This window comes from Felis catus, chromosome D4 (genome assembly GCF_018350175.1).
Source record: "Felis catus isolate Fca126 chromosome D4, F.catus_Fca126_mat1.0, whole genome shotgun sequence".
In the NCBI taxonomy this organism is placed as follows: domain Eukaryota; kingdom Metazoa; phylum Chordata; class Mammalia; order Carnivora; family Felidae; genus Felis; species Felis catus.
The window spans coordinates 74,275,708-74,296,654 of NC_058380.1; the positions used below are offsets into that span (position 1 = coordinate 74,275,708).

A 20,947-nucleotide genomic window follows, 5' to 3' on the forward strand; every position below is an offset into this window, starting at 1 on the left:
AGGACGGGGCGGGGGCGGGGGGGGGTGTTTAGTCCACAAGCCACTTCCTCTGGGAACCTTTCCTGACCCCCCTCGGGTAAGAATTCACACTGGGACGTTCCAGTACTCCAAATAATTGAACACAGGTACTCCAACCAATACACGTACGTTCAGAGCAGCACCACGCATAACAGCCAAAAGGCGGACGTGACCCAAATGTCGACCAGAGGATGAGCGGATGCACAGTGTGCGTGTGCATGTGCAGCGTCCTAGCACCGAGCTGTTAAACGGACAGAAGAACTGACTCACATCACCACAAGGACGAACCTAAAGAACCTGAGGCTGAGTGAAAGGAGCCAGGCACGGATCACACACAGCAGGACTCCATTTCTACGAAATTTCCAGAATAGGTAAACCCACAAAGACTGAAAGCAGCCTGCAGTTCCCAGGCGCTGGGGGAGGGCGGAATGGGGGGCGACTGCTTCGTGGGTATGAGGTTTCCTTTCGGGGTGATGAAAGTGTTTTGGAAATAGATACAGGTGGCGGTGGCACAACCTTATAAATATAGTCAGTGAATTGCTCCTTTTAAAGTGGTTAATTTCGGGGGCACCTGGGAGGCTCAGTCAGTTGAGCGTCCGACTCTAGACGTCAGCTCAGGTCATGATCTCAAGGTGCATGAGACAGAGCCCCGGGTCAGGCTCCACTTTGACGGCACAGAGCCTGACTGGGATTCTCTCTCTCTCCCTCTCTCTCTCTCTCTCTCTGCCCCTCCTTGGTTCACACACACTCTCTGTCAAAATAAATAAATAAACATTAAAAAAAAAAAAATAGGGCGCCTGGGTGGATCAGTCGGTTAAGCAGCCGACTCTTGATTTAGGCTCAGGTCATGATCTCACAGTTCGGTTCGTGAGTTTGAGCCCTGTGTCAGGCTCTGTGCTCACAGCATGGAGCCTGCTTTGGATTCTCTGTCTCCCTGTCTCTGTTCCTTTCCCACTTGCTCTCTCTCTCTCTCAAAAATAAATAAATGTTTAAAAAATAACAAAAAAGTTAATTTTATGTGACGTGAATTTCACCTAAATTTAAAAAAGAGAGACAGAGCATGTCCATGGAGTGCAGGGGCAGGAGGGGCGACAGGAAGTGGTTCCCCCTATGGCTGTGGTACTGGGGCAGGGTCTGGGAGCTCTGACAACAGAGTGTGGGCAAGGGGACATGGTGGCCAGGTCCAGGAGGGCCTCTCGGGTCCATTCAGGGCATCCCAGGCACAGGACAGCACACTTACAAGTTTCCCCTCCGACTGCCTGGGGAGAGGGGGCCAGAAGAGGGATCCTGGCTGCAGAGGGACCAGAGGCAGGGAAAGACAGCTGGAGAAGGGCTCCCCCTTCCTTCTGTCCTCTCCCCCTTTCCCTCCTTTCCTTCTTTCTCTCCCCCTCATCTCCTCTCCCCTCCTTCTTTCCCACTACCGCCGATACTCCCCAAGCACCCAGCCCACAGAGCAGCGGTCTCCTTAGCTCATACAAAATCCTCACCTGCCAAGACAGCGCTGGGGTGAAAGGTCACCACACAACCCAGGCCCGGGCTCTTCCCTCCGTGCTGTGGAGACCACGGTGTGTAATTCTAGGCCTCCCGGGAGGACTGACAGGTCTGTGTCCCTGCAGCCTTATGAGCACTTGGGTCTCGGTCAGAGCCTTGATTTATACGGTTGAGAAAAGTCAGCCGGCAACTATCTCTGGATAGAACGTTCCCCGGGGAACGGTGCATCACAAGAAAGGCGGCAGCCTCCTCAAAGGGCTGGGGTGAGGACAGGGAGGGAACCCCATTCTACGGCCTCTGGCTGCAACCCCTGATCCTGTCCTAGGGCTCGGGGGGCCTCATTCTCTCCCCCACCCCCAGTCTTCCTCTCTCCCCACCAGAACTTCCTCCAGATCACCCAGCGGGCCTCCCCGTGACCCCCAACACATATGCGGGGCTCACCCTGTGCCGGCCCGGGCTAGAAGCTTCCTTGCACATTCTCCACCTGCCCTCGTCCCGAACAGGGAGGCAGGTCACAGGAAAAGTATTTTTCAGAAGAGAAAACTGAAGGTCGGCATGGAACAGTGGCTTGACTTGAAACTATTCATCTGAGCCGGTAATCCCCAATTTTCTATCACAAAACTCGTCAGAAAAATAGACTTGCTCTCATGCTCTCTCTCTCTCTCTCTCTATTAATATCTTTAGATACACGCATCCTCATGCTGGTGTATAGGAAAAAAAATACATGCATTAGAAAAAATATATCCAAAAATAAATTTTTAAAAAGCTGCACTAGAAGGGCACGTGGGTGGCCCAGTCAGTTAGATGTCTGACTCTTGGTTTCAGCTCAGGTCATGGTCTCGTGGTTCGTGAGTTCAAGCCCCATGTTGGGCTCTGCATTGACAGCACAGAGACTGCTTGGGGTTCTCTCTCTCCTCTCTCTGCTCCTTTCTCTCTTTCTCCAAAGAAATAAATAAACTTAAAAAAACAAACAAACATGAGGTAGAAAAATCTTTTAAAGAGAAGCTCTAATCCTTGCTTCCCATACCCTCTGGGGGGCCTGCACCCCTCTCGGGAATCTCGGTGGGCCTCTAGCTTGAGTATTCTTAGGAGTCCTCTAAGAATGCAGATTCCTAGGTCCACGCAAAGACTCAGTCAGTGGCCTTGGGATAGGGCCCAGGAATCTGCATTTAAGTGAACGTCCCTGGCAAGGCTCACCCTTTAGGGCCGACTGGGCCTTCTGGCCCCTGCCACTTGGAGAGGCGTGGGAGGTGCTAAGGGCCACCGCTCTTCTCTTCCTGAAATCTCCACTGAGGAAGGGGCCAGGGAGGCATGTGGTTTTGTGACTTTTTAAAGGGCTTTTTTCTAGCCATGCCGCAAAGCCGGCTGCCCAATCACAGAGGCCCCCGGGGGCACGGAGAGGAACATCCTGCCTCCAGGGATGACTCAGTCTTCGCAGAAACTCACTGTGACCAGGGGCAGCTGCACGTCAGAGGCAGCTGCGGTCATTAGCTGGAGTGGTGCGCGTGCTCCCCCGGCCGTGAAACCCGGGAGCCTCTCCTGAGCAAGGCCTCTGTCTTCCACGCAAGCCACGGCCCTCGGTGCCTTGGAGCCCAGGGCCCAGCCAGCCACTCAGCGGTCAGTCAACAAACACACTTGGACGCCAACCACATGCCAACCGCAGGCAGGGATGAGGACCCGCCCTCACCGCTGGTGCAAGAAAGAGAAATCGCTGGGCACCTGGAGACCAGGTTCCAGGTCTGATGCTGTTGCTTCCCGGTCAACGGCTGTGCTTAACCTTCCCTCCCTGTAAAATGGGGAGAACGTCACCTGCCTTGCTACTCTAAGGAGTGACTGCCCCATTAAGGTGGGCTGGGTGGTAGCTAAATGAACCTTGCGGTTCCCGGTTGACTTTGGCTCCTGAGGGCAACAGCTTCAGAACTGCTAACTCCCTCCTCCATCCTGAGGACCCACTACAAAGTAACAAAGATGTATATTGAACACCCAGTGGGTGCAAATTAACTTAAAAAAAACCTATGACCTTCTACTGTGTGCCAACCACTATGGAAGTCACAAGGAACACTGAAATGAGTCAAAGTGTTCCAAAGTTTCAACGGCGGTGGGGAGAGGGGGGGAGTAGGTGACAATACAGAGGGTTATTGATGAAGGAAGCATGAAGCTGGGCAAGGAGGATTTGGGGGGAAGAATCTGTGGGGAGAGGCATTCCAGGCAGAGGGAACAGCATAGTCAAAGGCACAGAGGTCTGAAAGTATGAACAGACCCTGACTGAGAGCTATGGGCAGGGGTCCTTGAATGACAGTCAAAGGCTGGGTTGTTCCAGTCAGCCTGCACGAGGGCCACAGGGTGGCTCCTGAAAGGCAGGGGGGTTGGGGGAAGGCCCCAGCCATGCGAACTAGGGGTTGAGCCCAAGACAGCCCTCAATCCCCTCAGGTGCTGGGCTGTCAGGTTCAAGGTCCCTGCTTGCCTTGGAGAAACTACCTCACCGGGAAGCACCGACCTTTTGTACTGGCCCTGCCCCGGCTCTCCCAGGGGTATGTGAGCCCCTTCTGGTCTCTTCTCCAGTTCCCGAGTGGGTCGGCCACCCCCACAGGGTTCCTCTGCCCACTTCAGCCACTCCAAAACTGAGGACTCTTGTCTTTATGTCTCCTATGCCGACTGCAGCCATGCAGCCCACCTTTGCCTCCCCACGCCTTCCGATGCCCCTTCTAATCCAGCCAGGGCTGTGCAGGGTGACCCCTCCCTGCTCCTACGTCCACCCTGACATCTCCCACATGAGAAAACGGAGTCGTAGAGAGGTGGCCGGCTCTCCCAAGACCTCGCACACAGGAAACGCGGCCAGGGATTCAGACCCAGGGACCACGACTGGGAAACCAAGTCCATCAGACTCGGGGTGAGGACAGGAGGAAGGGGAAGGAAGACTCCCCATATCAAGTGCCTGGGCCCCTCCAAAAGGGCTGAGCTCAGAGCCCCAAACTCAGCTGCCCTCCCTGAGCAGCTGGCAGGGCACAGACCTACTGTACTCAAGAGGTTCCCACCAAAAAACTAATCCCTTGAGGAAGCACCAGCTGGATGTACCCCCTCCTGCCCCCAGCTCTTTCCACATCAGAGGCCGAGGAGAAAGAGGAAGGGTACCCTGGCCGCTGCGGACTCTAGCCCCGCCTGCCTGAAGAGCCGGGCTGTGTCTGCTCCTCTCTTGGCCCTTACACACCACGGAAGGGGCCGCTCTTTAGTGGGGACCCCGCTGCTGCCTCCTGGCCTGCCCCTCATCTGAGCATCACCTTTGAGGCCCCTTAGCAGCCCAGGGACTAACTCTGCGTGTGCTGATTAGGACACCCCAGGCACAGAGAGGGACCAGCGCTTGTCCAAGTTCACAGAGATCAGAATCAGAGCTCGGACTAGAGCTCAGACTGGGATCCAGCACCCGGAAGCTTGAAGAAATCCCCCTGAAATCCACCCATGCCCCGGGGGCCAGTCTCCCTGAGCTGGGAGAGAAGTAGTAACAGCTGCCACAGCTGTAACTTCCTGGCTGGGCTGGTCCAGCTGCCCTGACTGTCCCAGAGAGTCTGTGACTGGCCAGCCCAGAGGGAAGGCGGCCTCCCCTGCCCTCCTCACTCCCTTACCTCTCTTGGGCTCCACCACCATCCTGCTGGCCCAGGCTCAGGGGACCTGCCTGTGAGGTCTTTGTTCCAAACCTGGGGAGCCCCCCGCCTCCATGGCGCCCTGGCCCGCCTCCAGGCCGCTCTGCCAGCCCGAGCTGCTGCTCACAGACAAGCATCGCTCCCCACCTCTCCCCGCCCCTGCTGCGGCTGAGGCCGCCTCGCCTGGGCAGGAAGCGCCCAGCCTGATTTCCTACAAGTGTTTGTCAGAAGGAGGGGGTTTGTCTGCGTGCGGAGTGAGAGTCAGCAGGAGGAGCTTAACCCCTTGCGAGCTCTCTGCGGGTCGGATCTCGCAGCCCAGGAAAGGACGGCAGAGTCTCCCGACATCAGGGATTGGGGCCCTCTCAGCCAAAGTACAGACCTATGACACTGAGGTTCCAGGGAAGGTCAGAGGCTTGGCCAAGGTCACACAGCATGCTGAGCCTGGGAGGAGGCCTCAACAGCTGCAACCCTCTGGGAGCTTTTTCTGTAGCCCTTACCCTCTAGGGCATGACCTTGGCTGAGGCTCCCTCCCTCCCCAGGCCCTGGTGCTCACCTGCACAATGCGAGCTCACACTGGATGCTTGCTTGGCACCCTTGCAGCTCTGATTTCCTGTCCTGCCTTCCATCCTGCAACCCAATACCTTAGGGAGGCTGCAGCAATGCCTGCCATCCCCCCTCCCCACGCCCCCAACCCTGTCCTCACCCTAAGCTGGGCCTGTAGCTACAGTGGGATTTTGTAGGCAGCACTGGAGGTGGGGAAGTGACTGATCGGGTGAATGTCCCCTGTTGTCCCCAGAGCTAATCAGAGGGCAAGCTACCTTTCCCCACGTTTCCCTCATCCCATTCATTCATTTGACAGGTACTTGCGGAGCTCCTCCTGTCCGCTGGGTGCTTTTCACGGTACTGGGAACATGGCAAGGTGCAAGACAGGCCAAGTCCTTGCTCCACTCCAATAAACACAGCCGGTAAACAAACGTGGAGAGGGATGGATAAGACCGACAAGGGTGGGATGGAGCCCTGATCCATATCCCAGGCTGCTTTTTGGTAAACCTGATGCCTGCGGCTGACTCAGACCAACAGAATTAGTCTCTGGACATCCGCCACGTTAAAGTGTCCCAGGTGACCAGGATATGTGGCCCGGGTCAAGAATCTGCGGCTCAGAGAGTAAGGGGTTGGAGAGGAGGGTTTGGGGATGGCCAGGAAGGTCTCCTTGAGAAGGTGACATTCGAACAAGGGACTGAAGACAGAGGCAGGAGTAAGTCACAGGAAAGGCCGGCAGCAGAGTATTCTGGAAGGGCAAGTGCAGAGGGCAAGGTGGGAACCAGCTGGGCTTTCCCTGAGAACAGCAGAGCTGCGTCCCCAGAGGAGAGCGAGCCAAGAGGGAGAGGCAGGAGTGGGGGCATGGCCCCATGGAGGATCCAAGGGTTCTGGTTCAGGAAACAAAAAGAAAAAGGAAAAAATCTGGCATCTACTGTCCAAAAAACGATTCTCCAGGCAATTCTGATGAGCAGCCAGATTTGAGAACCAGAAGGAAAGGAAAATGGATCCTGAGTCAGTGTAGACCTGGATTCCAATCCCAGCCCCACCTCTCGCTAGCTCTGTGACCTTGGAGACTTCACCGCCCTCAGCCTGTTTCTTCGTCTGTAAAGCAGGGATAAGAAGTGTGGCCCCCCCACAGGGCGGCTGCCAGGATTCAATGAGGTAAGACCTGCGAAGCGTACAGCTGGGGGCCTGGGACACGGATGAATGAACGAATGAACGAATGAACGAACAAATGAAGGAATAAGGAATGGACTTTCCTAAGGTTAGTTTGTGAGTATCTGGCAAAGCCAGAGCTAGAACCAGATGCCCTCATCGCAGCAATCACCCCACCCCTCCACCCTCTTCCCTGCCTTCTGCACACATCTGGGTGGTAAGGCTCTCCCCGCAGCCCCCAGCCTGAAGTGGAGCAGGGCCAGACCCTAATGAGGCCCCGCCTGCCAGTTCTGGTGACCATGTGGGCCATTGTGCGAGGGGCGGGCTTCCCTGACGGCCCGTCACTCACTCACCCTCCCTCCCTGGTCATTAACCCAGGCAGCCCTGCCATCAAGGCCAGGTGGCTGCCTCAGCTAGACACGCCCCACGGCCCCCAGATAACCCCAAATCCATCTTAGGGGCAGCCGCCTAACACCAAGGAAAGCAGCACACTGGTCCACCTCCCTGCCCCCCCCCGCCCCCCAAGTCTCACCAGTGCTCCTCCCTGTCTTTGCTTGTGCCGTGCCCCCTCCTGGCACACCATCTCCCCCACGGGCCAAATTCTGCTTAAAGCAACACATCCCACAGTGACCTCATGACACCGCCACCCTCCAAAGCTGCCCCATCTCTTGCCCAGGTGCGCAAACACAAGTGACCGTCGTTCTGGACATCTCCCTCTCCCTTACAGCCCGTGAATGGTCCATCATCGACTCCTATCGGTTTCATTGCCTCAGTCTCACCAGAGCCTGCCCCATCACCGCATCCACCCGTGGCCTCTCCTGGAAAGCTCTGGGGCCCTTCCAATCCATTCCTCGCTACCCTGCACCACTGCAATCGTTCCAAAACAAAAGCGTGCAAACGTGGTCCATCTGTGCTGGAAACACTCCTGTCCTGCCCGCTGCTCTGAGAAAGAAGCAAAGAAGGTGCTGGTCCAGCCTCTCCCTGCTCCCCCCTCTCCACCCTCCTCAGGGTGCTCCCCACTGTTCCTAGGACAAACTCAACCCCACTTCTTCTCCCTGGGAACTTCTAGGCAACCTGTAGATCTTAGCCCCCACGTGCCCTCCTCGGGGATCCATTTGGAATTAGACCTCAGGTCTGTCTTCCTGATGACTGGGAACTCTGAAGTGCTCACCATTATATCCCCAGTGCCCAGCACGGGGCTTGACACACAGTAGAAGCACAGTAAATACACGCTGGATGATCTACTGAATCTAGCCAGTTGCCCATGCGGTGGCTGTGGCCCTCACAGCAAGCCAGTCAGGCTGGTGTGACATGCCCATTTTACAGGTGGGTAAACAGAGGCCCAGAGAGCCCAAGGAACCTGCCTGCAGTCACAAAGCTGGTGAGTGCCAGTAGAGATTGACGCCCACAATCATCCACCTCTTAACAACAATGCTCGGTGTTCACACCACTGCAGCCTGCAGAGATGGTTAATATCTGTGCACGATAAAATTGGGCAGACAGCTTATTACCAACTAACTGCAATTCACTAAGCCAACATTCTAAATCGACAATGAAGCTCTCGTTCCACACAGAGCCTTTCAGGGGCTTTTTCTTTTTCTTCTAAGTTTATTTATTTATTATTTTGAGAGAGACGGGGAAAGGGGCGAGAGAGAAGGGGAGAGAGGATCCCAAGCAGGCTCCACGCTATCAGCTCAGAACCTGATGCCGAGCTCGAACTCACGGACTGGGTGTGAGATCAAGACCTGAGCCGAAATCAAGAGTCGGATGCTTAACTGACTGAGGCACCCAGACGCCCTCGGGGGCTTCTCTAAACTGCTTTCTTGTCCTTCATTGCACAAGATGCTTCAAGAATAGCCTTGGGAAATGGGCAGGACAGGAGCGCGATCTCGTTTACAGGTAAGGAAACGGAGACCCAGAGATGGGGAAGGGATTAGGTTCTGGTCACCCAACAAAAACAAAGCAACAGCAAAATCTTTTGGTCCCCAGCCTTGACTACTTTTACCAGAAGCGTGCCCACGTCCTGCTGAATTTGCACAAGCCTGTCTCCTGGCCGCAGGGGCCCAGCAAGCCTTTGGCCATTTGTCCCCTCAAGCCCCTGGGTCGTGAGCCTCCAGCACCTCGAAGGCCATCCTCAACCACCCTCCTACTGCCCATCACTCAGCCATCGGCTCCCCGCCCTCCGTCCACATTCCCTCTTGAGCCCCACCTAAGTGCCCAGCGTGGTAACCAGAATGGAAGGTAGGTCTGCCTTTCTCTAAGCCTTCTGGTGCGGCCCAGGACATGGCTCGGGACTGGGATGGGCCTTGCTCGTTGGGGTGACCTACCTTGAACACAACGTCCCGAGCCCCGGAGGTACAGCGAGGCCACAGGGCTTTCCAGCCACTGGGGGGAAATTGGGGACTGGCAGCTTCAGAATTCATGGGGACTCCCTTCCTTGGGAAAGAAATGAACCACCCCCCCCCCCAAGGTCATCCACTCCTTCTGGCCCAGGCTGCTGAATTTACCCTGTAGTTAAAGCCCGCAGGGAATTTGGGCGGTAGGTGAGCTGGCCGAGAAGAACTGGGGAAGCGGAGACCCATGTGACAGCCTGAGTGTCACTGAACAAGTGCCTTCCCCTCCCTTAGCCTGGAAATCTTGAGGCTTGATGAGATTACTTCTGAGGTTGTCAGAAATAACCTTCTAGCACTAAATCTCCTGGGTTCTTTGATTCCACTTGCCAACACCGGTAGAAACGCCATGGTGATGGGAGGCCGCAAGGCACAGGGGCTTCTGGAACATGTGCTTTATGGGCAGAGATCTCCAGCTTCTCTTTGAAACCTCTGTGGCCTTGGGCAAGTGGCTTAACCTCTCTGAACCCCAGATTTCTTTTCTGTAAAATGGGGGTAATACGGACTTCACAGAATTGTTGGGATGATAAATGAGGCTATGGGCCTAAAGTCCTGGCCCACAGCCCAGCTGGCACAGAGCTCATGAATAAATGACTTTGGCCATACCCGTGAAACGCCCATATGGCCTGCTCCCTGCAGGACTGAGTTTAATTTTCCTGGCTCTGGAGCTCCCCTAAGATCAGCCACAGACCTCTTCTGGGTCTTCTACAGAAAAAGGGATGGCCAGCTCTTCCAAGTGCAGAGAAATGCTGTCATTTCCCTGTGGCCCTCTTCCCTGTGGCCTCCAAACGATCCCAGGGCTCGACAATCCAGATAGAAACCGTGTCTTCGCCCTGAAGAGTTAAGGAGGGGAGGATGCGGGCCTTCGTCAGCCAACCGCCGCATGGGCGATGAGGAGGGTGTGGCCATACGAGCAAAACACACACACATAAGCATTTGCACACACACACACACACACACACACACACACACACACACACCGTTAAATTCACACTCCATGAAAAGCGTCCACCAAAAACAGGTGAATGCATTGCTAACAGCAAGACGTTATTCCACACCTATCACGTAAAGGCCTTTCTGTGGATTAGGATGTCATCATTCAATCCTTACGCCAATCCAAGGAGGCAAGAAGTATTCTCCCCATGTCACAGGAGAGGAAGCTGGCTTTGAACCACGCCGTGCGAATCTAGACAGTACAGTCTTCTGTATCTGTGACCGAACCTTGCAGTACGTGAAAAGATTGAAAGCAACCTCGGTGTCCAACCTTAGGGGACCACTGAAATAAATTATGATGTTTCTGCTCAAAGGAGCATCATGCAGCTGTCACCGGTCCTATTGTGGAAGGAGATACAGTGGCGTAGATGTGAGACACGCTGAGGGAGCCGGTTATAAAATCATCTGTATGTAGTTTGAGCCCATTACATACAAAGAACAACAGTTAACATACGGAGGAAGAGAAGGAAATGAGGGAGGGAAACAGAGAGAGAGAGAGAGAGGGGTGAGCCACAATGTTTATAGTAATTAGTACTAGGTAATACAATTATAGCCAAGTTTACTCTTTCTCCTTATGTGTGTTTTCCAAAAATAACAGCTGCTTTAAAAATAAGAGTAAAATGAAGATTCGCTGTTCTTATACCCCCCACCCCCCACACACACACATGCCACCACGGCAGACCTGTGTAGTGGCTTCATTCTGACGAGACCTTGGGCATGCCCTGCCTCCGGTTCCCTGCCAGTACAAGTCAGGAAGAGCGGTTAGGCGCTTTGGGGCCCTTTGGAGCGCTGACACCCTGTGATATTCTGTAATTCCCATCCCGCACTTTCTGTCTTCCTCTTTTTTATTTTTATTTTTTTTACTTAAAAAAAAATTTTTTTTAACGTTTTTATTTATTTTTGAGACAGAGAGAGACAGAGCATGAACGGGGGAGGGGCAGAGAGAGGGAGACACAGAATCGGAAGCAGGCTCCAGGCTCCGAGCTGTTAGCACAGAGCCCGATGCGGGGCTCGGACCCACGGACCGTGAGATCGTGACCTGAGCTGAAGTCGGCCGCCCAACCGACTGAGCCACCCAGGCGCCCCATTCCTCTTTTTTATTTAACAGTTCTGATTTATTTATTTTGAGAGAGAGGGAGCACAAGTGGGGGAGGAGCGGAGAGGGAGAATCCCCAGCAGGCCCCGCACTGTCAGCACAGAGCCAGACGCGGGGCTTGAACCCACAAACCATGAGATCATGACCTGAGCCAACACCAAGAGTCAGACACCCAACCGACGGAGCGACACAGGTGCCCCGCCCCCCTTCCTCTTTTTAAGCTCTGATACGACAGGCTCTTTTCTGCACATGTAGCCATTTATGCAACATGTGGCGACATATGAAAATCATAAAAGGGAAGGGAAGTGATCCTAGCCTTACCCACTCAACATTTTGGGGCATGGCATGTGTTGATCAGATTCTCATAACCAGGCATTTAACAGATGAGGAAAGGCCCGGAGAGCTTGTAAGACTCGCCCATAGTCCCACAGCACATGACAGGCAGAGCTGGGTCTGTACACAGCCACAAGCACAGCATTACCCTCCAAATGACCCCTTGACCTAGTGGGGCTCTGAGTGCAGCCTCCTGGCACCTGAGGCCCCTCCCGGTCCTCGGCCTTTGGCTGTGGACTCCAGACTCCAAGAAGACTGCCAGCTGGGCAACCCACTCTGGCCCTGATCCGCAGCCTCTCCCCTAGAACAGGGGATTCTGGCAAGGATCTAGGGGCTCGTGGGGGATCAGGCCTGGGAGCAAAGGGTCGCTCTTGCCAAACACACCAGAGTGTGGCCGGCACTTGGCAAGGAGATGGGATTGTATGCTGGAATGAAGGAGGGACCCAGGAATTAAAAATGTAAGGGGCTGGGGACAGAAAGGCCTGGATCCAGATCTGGTGGCTCTTCCAGACCCCTCTGACGCCCTCAACCACAGACTGAAGGTAACACTTTCCTCAGGCGTGTGCATGCAAAGTAACGGGACAATGTGTGCACACGGCCTGGCACACAGGACGTTTTCAGGAAACACGGTGGGGGCGGGGAAGGGGAGGGGGGGGCGGGGCGCTCTGAGCCTCCTCCTGGCTCCCAGGTCTGTTAGTGCCTCTTGCCACTGGCCCGGCCCCTGGCTCAGCCTCTAATCCCCTGGGCACACGCTGCGGGCTAAATCTTCCCACAGCATCATTCTGGTCAAGGCTTTCCCTGCTTAAAGACCAACTGATGGCTGTTGTCACTTGGGGTTAAAGGCCAGACACCTTGGCCCCGAATTCAGGCTCAAACTGACCTGTTCCTAAGTCAGATGGCGGCTGCCCTGCACAACTCACACGCCAGACGAGGCTCCCCGTCTCAGAAAGCTTTTCCTTCTCAAATACCACACTTTAGGGGAGCATTCGGCCTGGCACCCCTGGGGCCTCCTGCCCTGCCAGGAACCCTCTACCTCCTAGCAGTGCTGGCCTTCTATCCCACAGTACCCTTAACATGTGGCTTTCTTAAAAAAAGAAAAGAGAAAAGAAAAAGCCTGATTTGTGGCCTGATCTGCTGATTGCCATAATGTAAATGCCCACCTTATGGCCAATTTCAAGCTACCAATGTGGTATCACCAGCACAGCACCGGAGAGAGAGGCACACGGTCAGCTCCCACAAGACGACACGCCCCTGCACATCCCAAAGTAAGGGCCGACCAACCCCAAAGAAAAGCTGTGTGACCTCAGGTGAGTGACTTAAACCCTCTGAACCTCAGGCTTCTCATTTGTAAAAGGAGAACAGCAACAACACCCACTTCATGGCAACAATGTGAACACTAAGTGATAAAATCCAGGCGATCGACAACAATGCACTGAACACCTGCTATGTGTAGGGCTCTGTACTGGGTACCAAGAAGGTGACAAAAGTTCCTGCCCTCCCAGACCTCAGTCATTGCAGTAAAAACCCGCGGCGCAGTGGCGAGAATATAGCATTCAGTAATCAGTAACCGTTACCAATATTATTGTTACTTCCTTTCTCTGGGCCTCAGTTTCCTCTTCTCCAGTAGGCACTGGAGTGCCTACTGCCATTCCCATTTAACAGAGAGGAAAACTGAGGCTTTCAGAATGGAAGTCAGGCTGGGGATTGAAACCCAGGTCTTCTAACTCTCCATCTCCGGATCTGTCCCATCTCCCAGGACTGAGGAAACACAAAAAAGACCTGGCGTTTGCCTGGTGATTCAGCTGGAGGCTTTAAAAATACTCTCTTCCCCCCTCCTGGGGATAAACTGAAATGTCCTTGGCAGGCACCAGTTTCCAAAATACTGTCTCAGCATGACAGCGGCAGTGCGGGGACCATCCCCAGCATCTCTGGTAACCCCAGCCCTGGTGCTTCTGGCAGAGTGTTCAGGCTGGTGGGAGCTGATGAAATCCCCTCGCAAGAAACAGCCTACATCACATGTTTCAGATGCAAACCACTGGGCTTCGGGGAGGCAGAGGCCCCACGCGGGCACCTTCTCCTTCCTGCAGAAGAACTGGGAATAAAACTTGAATAGTCCCCAAAACACCAAGGGGTCTATCACCCTAAGCTAGACTTGAGCCCCCTCAGGTTCTGTTTTCTTGACAAAACAAAACCAACAGTCAAACCCACCAACGCCAGAGGAGGCGCCTGGTAAATTCTCTTGGGAAGTCCCTGGAGGTATCTAACCTCAGTCCTCCGTGCTTCGGTTTCAACAATTTCTTCTTCCGTTTTGGAGGACAGAAACAATGTCTCTTTTCTCTACAACCTGTCTCAGGCTCAAAGCTTCAAAATAGCCCGGGCTTGTTATCAGCAACTTTCCCTTCCAACTTTATCACTGAGAAGCAGAAGCTTTTGAAAGGTAGGTAATGATCCTCTCCAACCTGTCATTTCTTTCAACAATAGCGGGGGGAAAGGATGAGGGAAGAGTCTCCTCCAAGGTCGCACGCCGCCGTGGGTGCCAGCGGCATCGCCCTGGGGAGAGGCCAGCACTGCGCCTGCCCTGCTGTGCGCTTCGGGCAACAGGCGCCCCTTCCCTCGGCCTCAGTCTCCCCATCTGTGTACTGAGAAAGGCTGGTCTCATTTCTCAGTCCATTCCAGTCCCTACCACTGTCGAGCTGCCCATCCTCACTGCTGGCCCTTGCTCTGCCTCCCTCCCCCTTGCCAAAAAGAGGAAAAGAAACTTGCGTTAGGCGTCCGGGGAGAGTGCGCGGCTCCGAGTTGTCAGGCTGCGCGGGTTGTTGCCTGGTGAACAAGAATCTCACACAAATCCCAGGACAGAGAAGTCCCACCTCCCCCGTAACCACAGCTACCCGGGCCACACCTCCAACCCAAACACGGCCCGAGGCCCCGCCAAGGACCACCCCCGATTCCCTCGGGACCTCTCCCCGCCCTGCGACCAACCCCAGCTGGAGTGAGAGCAAAGGCCAACGCCCCCATTGTGCGGAGGTGGAGACTGAGGCCGGAGGTGGCGCCTGCGGAACCCGGCGGCCAGCCGGGTTAGGACTGGACCCTGAACGCCGGTCCAGGACTCCCTCCCAGTCCCGGAGCGGCGATCGGTCTCCTTCCCGGGCGCGTGGGGTTTCCACGTGGGAGAGACAGAAAGCAGCGGCAGTCCCTGTGGATCGGAGCCCATCGGCGCGGTCCGCTCTCCTCCCCATTCTCCAGATCGAGAAACTGAGACCCAGCGAGGGACCGGCCCTAGCCCGGGACCCACCGCGAGCCCCACCCCGCGCCTCACCTGCCGGCGGTCGCAGCGCGCCCGTGGTTTCCTGGAGTTGAGCGGCAAACAAAGGCCTCCAATCCCGGTGCGGGGCGGGGCGGCGATTTTTTGCTTAATCCCCGAGGCGGGCCTGTGACGGGCGGGGAGGGCCCAGGGAGGCGGGGCCTCGAGAAGCTCCACCAATCGCAGAGAGGCGGCCGCCTGCGGCCCGCCCCCAGGCATTCGGCCTGGGCTCCAGCACTGAAAAGTTCACATCTGGCAGGTTCGTGTCCCTCCTGGAACCCGCCCGAGTGCCGACCGGAGTCTGAGGCCCAGAGCTGAGACATTTGTGCAAGCTCGCACAGAGCCACAGTGAGAAAGAAACCACAAACTTTCATAGCTGAAGCGGACTGCTTCATGACAGTATAATATTAGTAATAATGAACTTTTCTTGAGCACTTATCTGTCAAGAACTGTTGGGAGCTCTTCCTGTGCTCCGTCCTCTCCTGTGAGGTAGGTACGTATTGTCACTACTCTCTAAGCATATGCTTAGTGCAAACCAACATTGATTAGCAGGTGGGAGAACCCAGGTCTCCAGAGGGACAAGAGCTTGACCGAAGTCCGGCGGTGAGTACAGGACAGAAATGATCCATCGTCCACTGAGAGGTCACCTTGAAGGATGGCCGTGTAAAGTGTCAAACTGGCCTAGGCTTCCGCCCCAGTTCTGCCGCTGGCTGCCACTAAAGGGATCCCTGACGCCAGCCTCACAGAGGTGCTGAGGGGAGGAAGTAAAGAAAGCAGCAAACCCGGAAGAAAGAAATCAATGGCACTCATTTAAAGAGCCCCTCCACCAACGCTATTTCACGAGGCTTTGACTGCCCCCAAGGCAGGAAGACCCTTGCCGAGGACCTGCATCCATCTCTGTTGCAGTCAGTTCTCTGTCCTCCTGGCAGAAAGTTCTTCCCGGTTCTCCAGGGTGCCTGAGGCTCCCTACACGCACCCAATAATAATCACAGCAACAGTTTCTATTTTACTGAAAGTGTACTATGTGCCAGTGGCTGACATTTTAGCGAATCCTTCGAATAACCTACACGCTAGGTTAATACTAGGCTCCTCATTTAAAGATGGCGAAACTGAGGCTCCGAGAGGTTAAATGACTTGCCCCAGATCACAGGGCCAGGAAATAGTAGAGGTGGAATTTGATCCCAGATGTCAGACTCTGAAGTGTGGGCCCTTTGAGCGATGTCTTGTTCTCCATCCTTGTAATCCTCACGTTGGGCTGTTCTATCCCTCACCCTCCTTTCTCCCAAGCAGAGGGAGCTCCAGGTAATTTGAAGGGCAACTTGGCAGTTGCTCGGGCAGGCCCTGGCTCAGGCCCCGAACTCGCCCTCTTCCTGCCTTTTTCATCTAGCAGCGAATTCTGAGACTCTCCAGCAGTACTGTCCCCACACCACCCCACCACCCCAATTCTGGCATCATGAATAAAGATGTGAGGGCCACAGGTACCTGTGGCCAGGGTGGACCTCTGACCCCTCCCCTCCTCCATTATTCAAAGCCACCCTCGCCCATGGTTTGGGGTCCCTTCAGAAGACAGCAGGACACATGCTTGTCTTTGCTTTATGATGTGGACTTCAGGCAGCCATGGATCCGAATTTGGCCTCTACCACTCACTAGCTATATAACTTTGGGCAAGAACGTTGACCTTTCTAAGCCCACTGGCAAAGAAGTTTAAGTTTGTTTAAAATTCCATTGGGAGGGGGACCCTAACGCCCAATGGGCCACAGCCCTGGAGTTGGGCCGAAAAATTCTAGAAACAACAGTCCCAGAAATTTATTCTTGTCCTTTTTCAGAGTACAAACTTGGGGCGGTGGGCAGCAGCTGCCAGGCGCCCTCTTGTCTCCTGGAGTTGGACCGAGCGGAGAGATGGCCGGTTCGAGGCACCGGAGGTGGTCAGTGACTGGCCTGAAATTCACCATGGGCTGGTGATAGACGGATGCACAAGGTTCAGAACAAGATGCACGAGGACTAGAGACTGCAAAAGGTGTGGCATTCCTAAGGCCGGAGGACCCTTCGTTTGCCATGAGCATCATCCGGATTGCAGTCATCACCCTGGGGCTGACCCTGAGCCTGGTTCAGGGGCCCACACACGGCATCCCAACCTCCATCAGGGGCAAGTCTCAGTATCCCCACTGCGTTTGTTTCCTGAGGTTGTTGTAACGAATTGTCACCAGTTCATGGCTTAAGGCAGCCCTAATTTGTTCTCTTACAAAGAGAGGTCAGAAGTCCATGGTCAGTCTCAAGGGGCTGATGTCAAGGAGTTGGTTTCCTTCTGCCTGCTCTGAGGGGGAGAATCTCTTTCCCTGATTTTTCCAGTGTTTAGTGGCCACCTGTATTCCTGGCTGGTGCCCTCCCTCCATCTCCAGAGCACATCACAACCTCTGCTGCCCTCAGCACAGCATTGTTCCCTCCTCCGTGTCACGTCCCCCTCTGCCTCCCTCTTACAAGGACCTTTGGGATTAGATTGGGCCCCGTCCAGAAAATCCAGCATAACCTCCCCATCTAAATGCCTTAACCCCATATGCCAAGTCCCTTTGCCATGTAAGGTAATGTTCACATGTTCCAGGAACCTGGATATCTTTGGGGCCATTATTCAGCCTGCCACACCCATTTTCCAGATGGGGAATTTGGGCTTAGAAAGGTGAGATCACTTACCTATGACCAGGCAGGATTTGGCATCTGATGCCTGGAGAGCTGGGGCCTGACAGCCAGGTGGGAGTTATTCCCTGCAGGGTTATTAGGACTGGGGAGGGGCCTAAAGAGTCCCCCAGGAGGGGCTGGGGCTTCAGGGATACTGGCTGCCTCAGAGGTCAAGTGGAATCCAGGCCTCTGGCCTCAGATGGTCTCGTTGAGCTGGGGAGGTGATGGGGGCAGATTAAAGCAAGATCTGGTGCAGGTCTGTGGACTCAACTGCCCCTAACCCTAGCTGACCTCTGGACACAGGGCTGGGCAAAGCAGGATTTCTCAAACTCTTCTTATCCCAGAGAAACCCTGGGGTTGAAGGAAATGGGCCCCGGGGGTGTAGCAGACCATTTTATGCCCCCCTCCCTTCCCTGCCCTTCACATGTGTCTTTGCTTCTAACACCCCCACGCCCCACCCCCACCCCCCAACCCTGGCCCTGCCCTTGGCTCCTGGAACAGCTTGGCCTGTACAGGTAAAGAATGGGATTGTGGTTGGGAATTTACTGCCTCTAACCCTTCCCCTCCTTGGACCTTGTGCAAAGACTGACCCATGAAGGCCCTGTCACCTTGCCCTGAGTGGGGACAGTTCTGGGCCCACCTTCTACTCTAGAGTTCCCTGTGGGATCACGCTGCAGCCACCCTCCCAGCTTCACCTCAAATCCCACCCTGCTCAGCTTTCTCCTTTTCCCCCTCCTGACTTGTCCACTCCCTTACTGGTCTGCCGTGGCAGCCTTTCTTAACGAATCACTTGCATATAAATCCTCATCACAGAGTTGGCTTCTGGGACCCGCCCTGAGGCAGGCCCCTCTCTGTGTGTTAAAGCATCCATGCACATTGTGCATTCTGCCCCATAACATACCTGTGCATTTTAATTTAAAGGTATTTTCTGTGAACAGCCTTCAGGTAACGTGCTCCAAGATGTGGGTGTGGCTCAGAAGCCCCTGCACCCCCACGTGTGTCCCACATTGAGCCGTGGGGGGCAGAGGGAGAGGCTGGCAGTGTCTTGTCCTGAGTATCTCCATCTGTCCTCCATCTGTCCATTAGAACCCCAGCCACAAAGGCAGGCCACACAGCACGCCGGACCCTAACCTTGTTCAGATTTCTTTATTGAAAAATTAAAGTCATAAGCTCTGTATATAAATACACTCACATTGCTGGTCACCTGCAAGGCCTCTGGGGTAGGCTGGGGGTGCGGTGGGAAGCTGGGGGCTTGGGGCCCCCAGGGGTGAGGAGAGGGGAAATAAATAATAAATACCATGGGGGTGGATAAGGGGCCAGGAAGAAAGGGGGTGTGGAATGGGGGGGGGTTGCTTGACGCTTATTTGTGGCACTAAAGGTCCTGTGAGATGCCCCCCTGGCTGGGGGCTGTGTCTGTGAATCCTCACGTGGCCTCACTCCAGATAAAGGCTCGGACATCTGAGGATGGGCCAGGTGCCAGCTGGTGGGGAAGGGGGCACAGTGCCCCCTTATCCAACCCAGAGTAACAGGTCCTGGCAGCCTCAGGTGGACTTCCTCTCCTTCCCGAACCCACGCTCGTACCGGGCATCTACTGTGTATACCGGGCATGGCACCAGATCCTGGCCCGACCTTCCGTTTGTCTCACCGGGCTTTCTTCTCCTGGTTCTGGGCCAGCGGGCCGGGAAAGAGTGGGGGGGGGGGGTCTTCCTGCTACCTGGCCACGCAGCCCCGGCCCTCACGGAGCTTACTAGTGCCAGGAGGGAAGAGGGACTGGGGCCAGGGACTGGGCAGCAGTGGGAGGCCGTCGGGCCTCAGCCCCTAGAGCATCACATTGAACTCGGTGACCAGAAAGTCGATGTAGTCCCGCTCCTTGGTCTTGAAGGCCTCGGCGATGATGCGCGCGGCCTCTCGATGTTCCTTGCCCCGAAGCGTCAGCCCGTTCACCTCCAGGATCACATGGCCCACCTTGAGCTGCCCACAGTTGTGCGCTGAACCGCCTCGCTGCAGGGGCAAGACACAGGGCAGGGGCACACAAGGCGCTCGAGGGCTGGCCGGGCTCTGACACCCACCGGGTCAGGCCCAACACCGCCAAGCAGGCTATCATCTGGGAGTCCGCTGCCCTGATTAGGAAAACTGAGGCTCAGTGAGGGCAGAGGGCTGGGTCTGCCGGGGTGGCAGAACTCTGAGAGGCTGAGAAAGGGGCCTTCGGGGGTGGGGACAGATGATCAAGTGGGGCCCGCGGAGACGTACCTGAATTGTGACGATCCTAGGCAGGGGCTGGCGGGTGTTGGCACCGCCCTCGATGGCGATGCCCAGGGTGGCTGCGCTTTTCTTCACGCGGATCAGGGTAGACGTGGGCTCCAGGAGTCCGGGCTGCGGGTGCGGGCAAGGAGACCAGTGACTGAGGCCTTCTCGGTGGAGGCCTGGCTGGGGAGGCTGGACTGGCCATGACATGTCCCCTGGGACAAAAGGGCTCAGACTCCAGACCCGTGCTGGAAGCTGCCAGTATGCTAGCACTAAGCTAAGAACCCGGTGTTCCCAGATCTCTGACTGCTTCAAGACCCCCTGAGGCTCAGGAGGCTAAGCAGCCGGAGCTGCTGGGTGGTGGCTCTAGGACTTGGACCCAGGCCTGACTGATTCAGCCAGTGTGCCATCTCAGAACTGAGCTTAACGACCCTCAAGACCAACTTTCGGTGCCTGGCTTGTCACTGTCAGTGGCGAAGGCAGGGCCTAACTTGGGCCGCCAGACTCCTGATACCGTGGTCTTTCCAGGTACCCACAACCCTCCAGTGATGAGGGCTCACTTCCTCCCCGTGGGCACTTGTCAAGCTGAAACCTGGCTGGGGACCTCCCGCTCCCCACCTTCCCCCCCAGTCGTCTGCATCCCCTCCTCCTCGCTCACCGGTTTGGTGGCCCCCTCTGTGGTCCTCTCGTTCCGAGGCGGCTCCTTGCTACTCCTGCTCTTGGTAGATGCCATCTGTCTGCCTCGGCCCGGGGCGCTGGCCTCTGCCTCGCCAGCATCCACGCCACTGTCCTCACTCAGGGTCTGCCCACTGTCTGAGAGCTGGGACAGTGTGGAGGCTGCTGAGAGTGGGGAAGAGGAGGAGAGAGGTGGTTTAATACAGCTGGGGTCAGGGAGGGCTTCCTGGAGGAGGTGATGGAGCCGCAGGCTGAAAGGCTGTGGGGATTCTCCAGGCACGGACTAGGGAGGAATGAAGGGATCACAGGGCTGGAGGGAAGAGAGACCTCCAGACACCTTTCCACCACTGAGACCTGCCCTTCCAGCTGGGTCTGGCCCCAAGTCTGCCAGAATTTCTTC

The 20,947-nt window shown here is 55.5% G+C and overlaps 2 protein-coding genes and 2 long non-coding RNA genes across 13 annotated transcripts in view; 2 read left to right on the plus strand and 2 right to left on the minus strand.

The window, feature by feature from the left end:
• The window catches only part of AKNA (AT-hook transcription factor), a 55,308-nt gene extending 40,232 nt beyond the window's left edge, over positions 1 to 15,076 (minus strand). The window contains exon 1 of one of the 6 annotated variants that reach the window (XM_045042852.1): positions 14,971 to 15,076. The gene's annotated coding sequence lies outside the window, so the exon portion shown is untranslated. Of the gene's footprint in view, positions 1 to 1,505; positions 1,665 to 5,129; positions 5,341 to 14,417; positions 14,516 to 14,970 lie in introns of those variants that run through there. The other 5 variants (XM_045042853.1, XM_045042856.1, XM_045042851.1 and 2 more) reach the window with 5 other exon arrangements.
• Positions 29 to 8,513, plus strand: LOC109493932. Its single transcript, XR_002148428.3, has 3 exons — positions 29 to 389; positions 6,007 to 6,848; positions 7,570 to 8,513. It is a non-coding gene; the product is annotated as an uncharacterized LOC109493932 (long non-coding RNA).
• Positions 15,077 to 15,225: 149 nt separating the features above from the next.
• On the plus strand, positions 15,226 to 18,811 carry LOC111557530. The gene is made up of 2 exons (XR_002737627.2): positions 15,226 to 15,448; positions 16,782 to 18,811. It is a non-coding gene; the product is annotated as an uncharacterized LOC111557530 (long non-coding RNA).
• WHRN (whirlin) overlaps positions 18,756 to 20,947 on the minus strand; it is a 94,614-nt gene continuing 92,422 nt past the window's right edge. For 3 of the 5 annotated variants that reach the window (XM_023242636.2, XM_019815545.3, XM_023242633.2), the window contains 3 exons: positions 20,531 to 20,712; positions 19,879 to 20,001; positions 18,756 to 19,629 (listed from right to left, as the gene is read on the minus strand). In XM_023242636.2, coding sequence (XP_023098404.1) covers positions 19,447 to 19,629; positions 19,879 to 20,001; positions 20,531 to 20,712 — 488 coding nt within the window. In that variant the 3' untranslated portion in view covers positions 18,756 to 19,446. The remainder of the gene's footprint in view (positions 19,630 to 19,878; positions 20,002 to 20,530; positions 20,713 to 20,947) is intronic. The other 2 variants (XM_023242632.2, XM_023242635.2) reach the window with 1 other exon arrangement.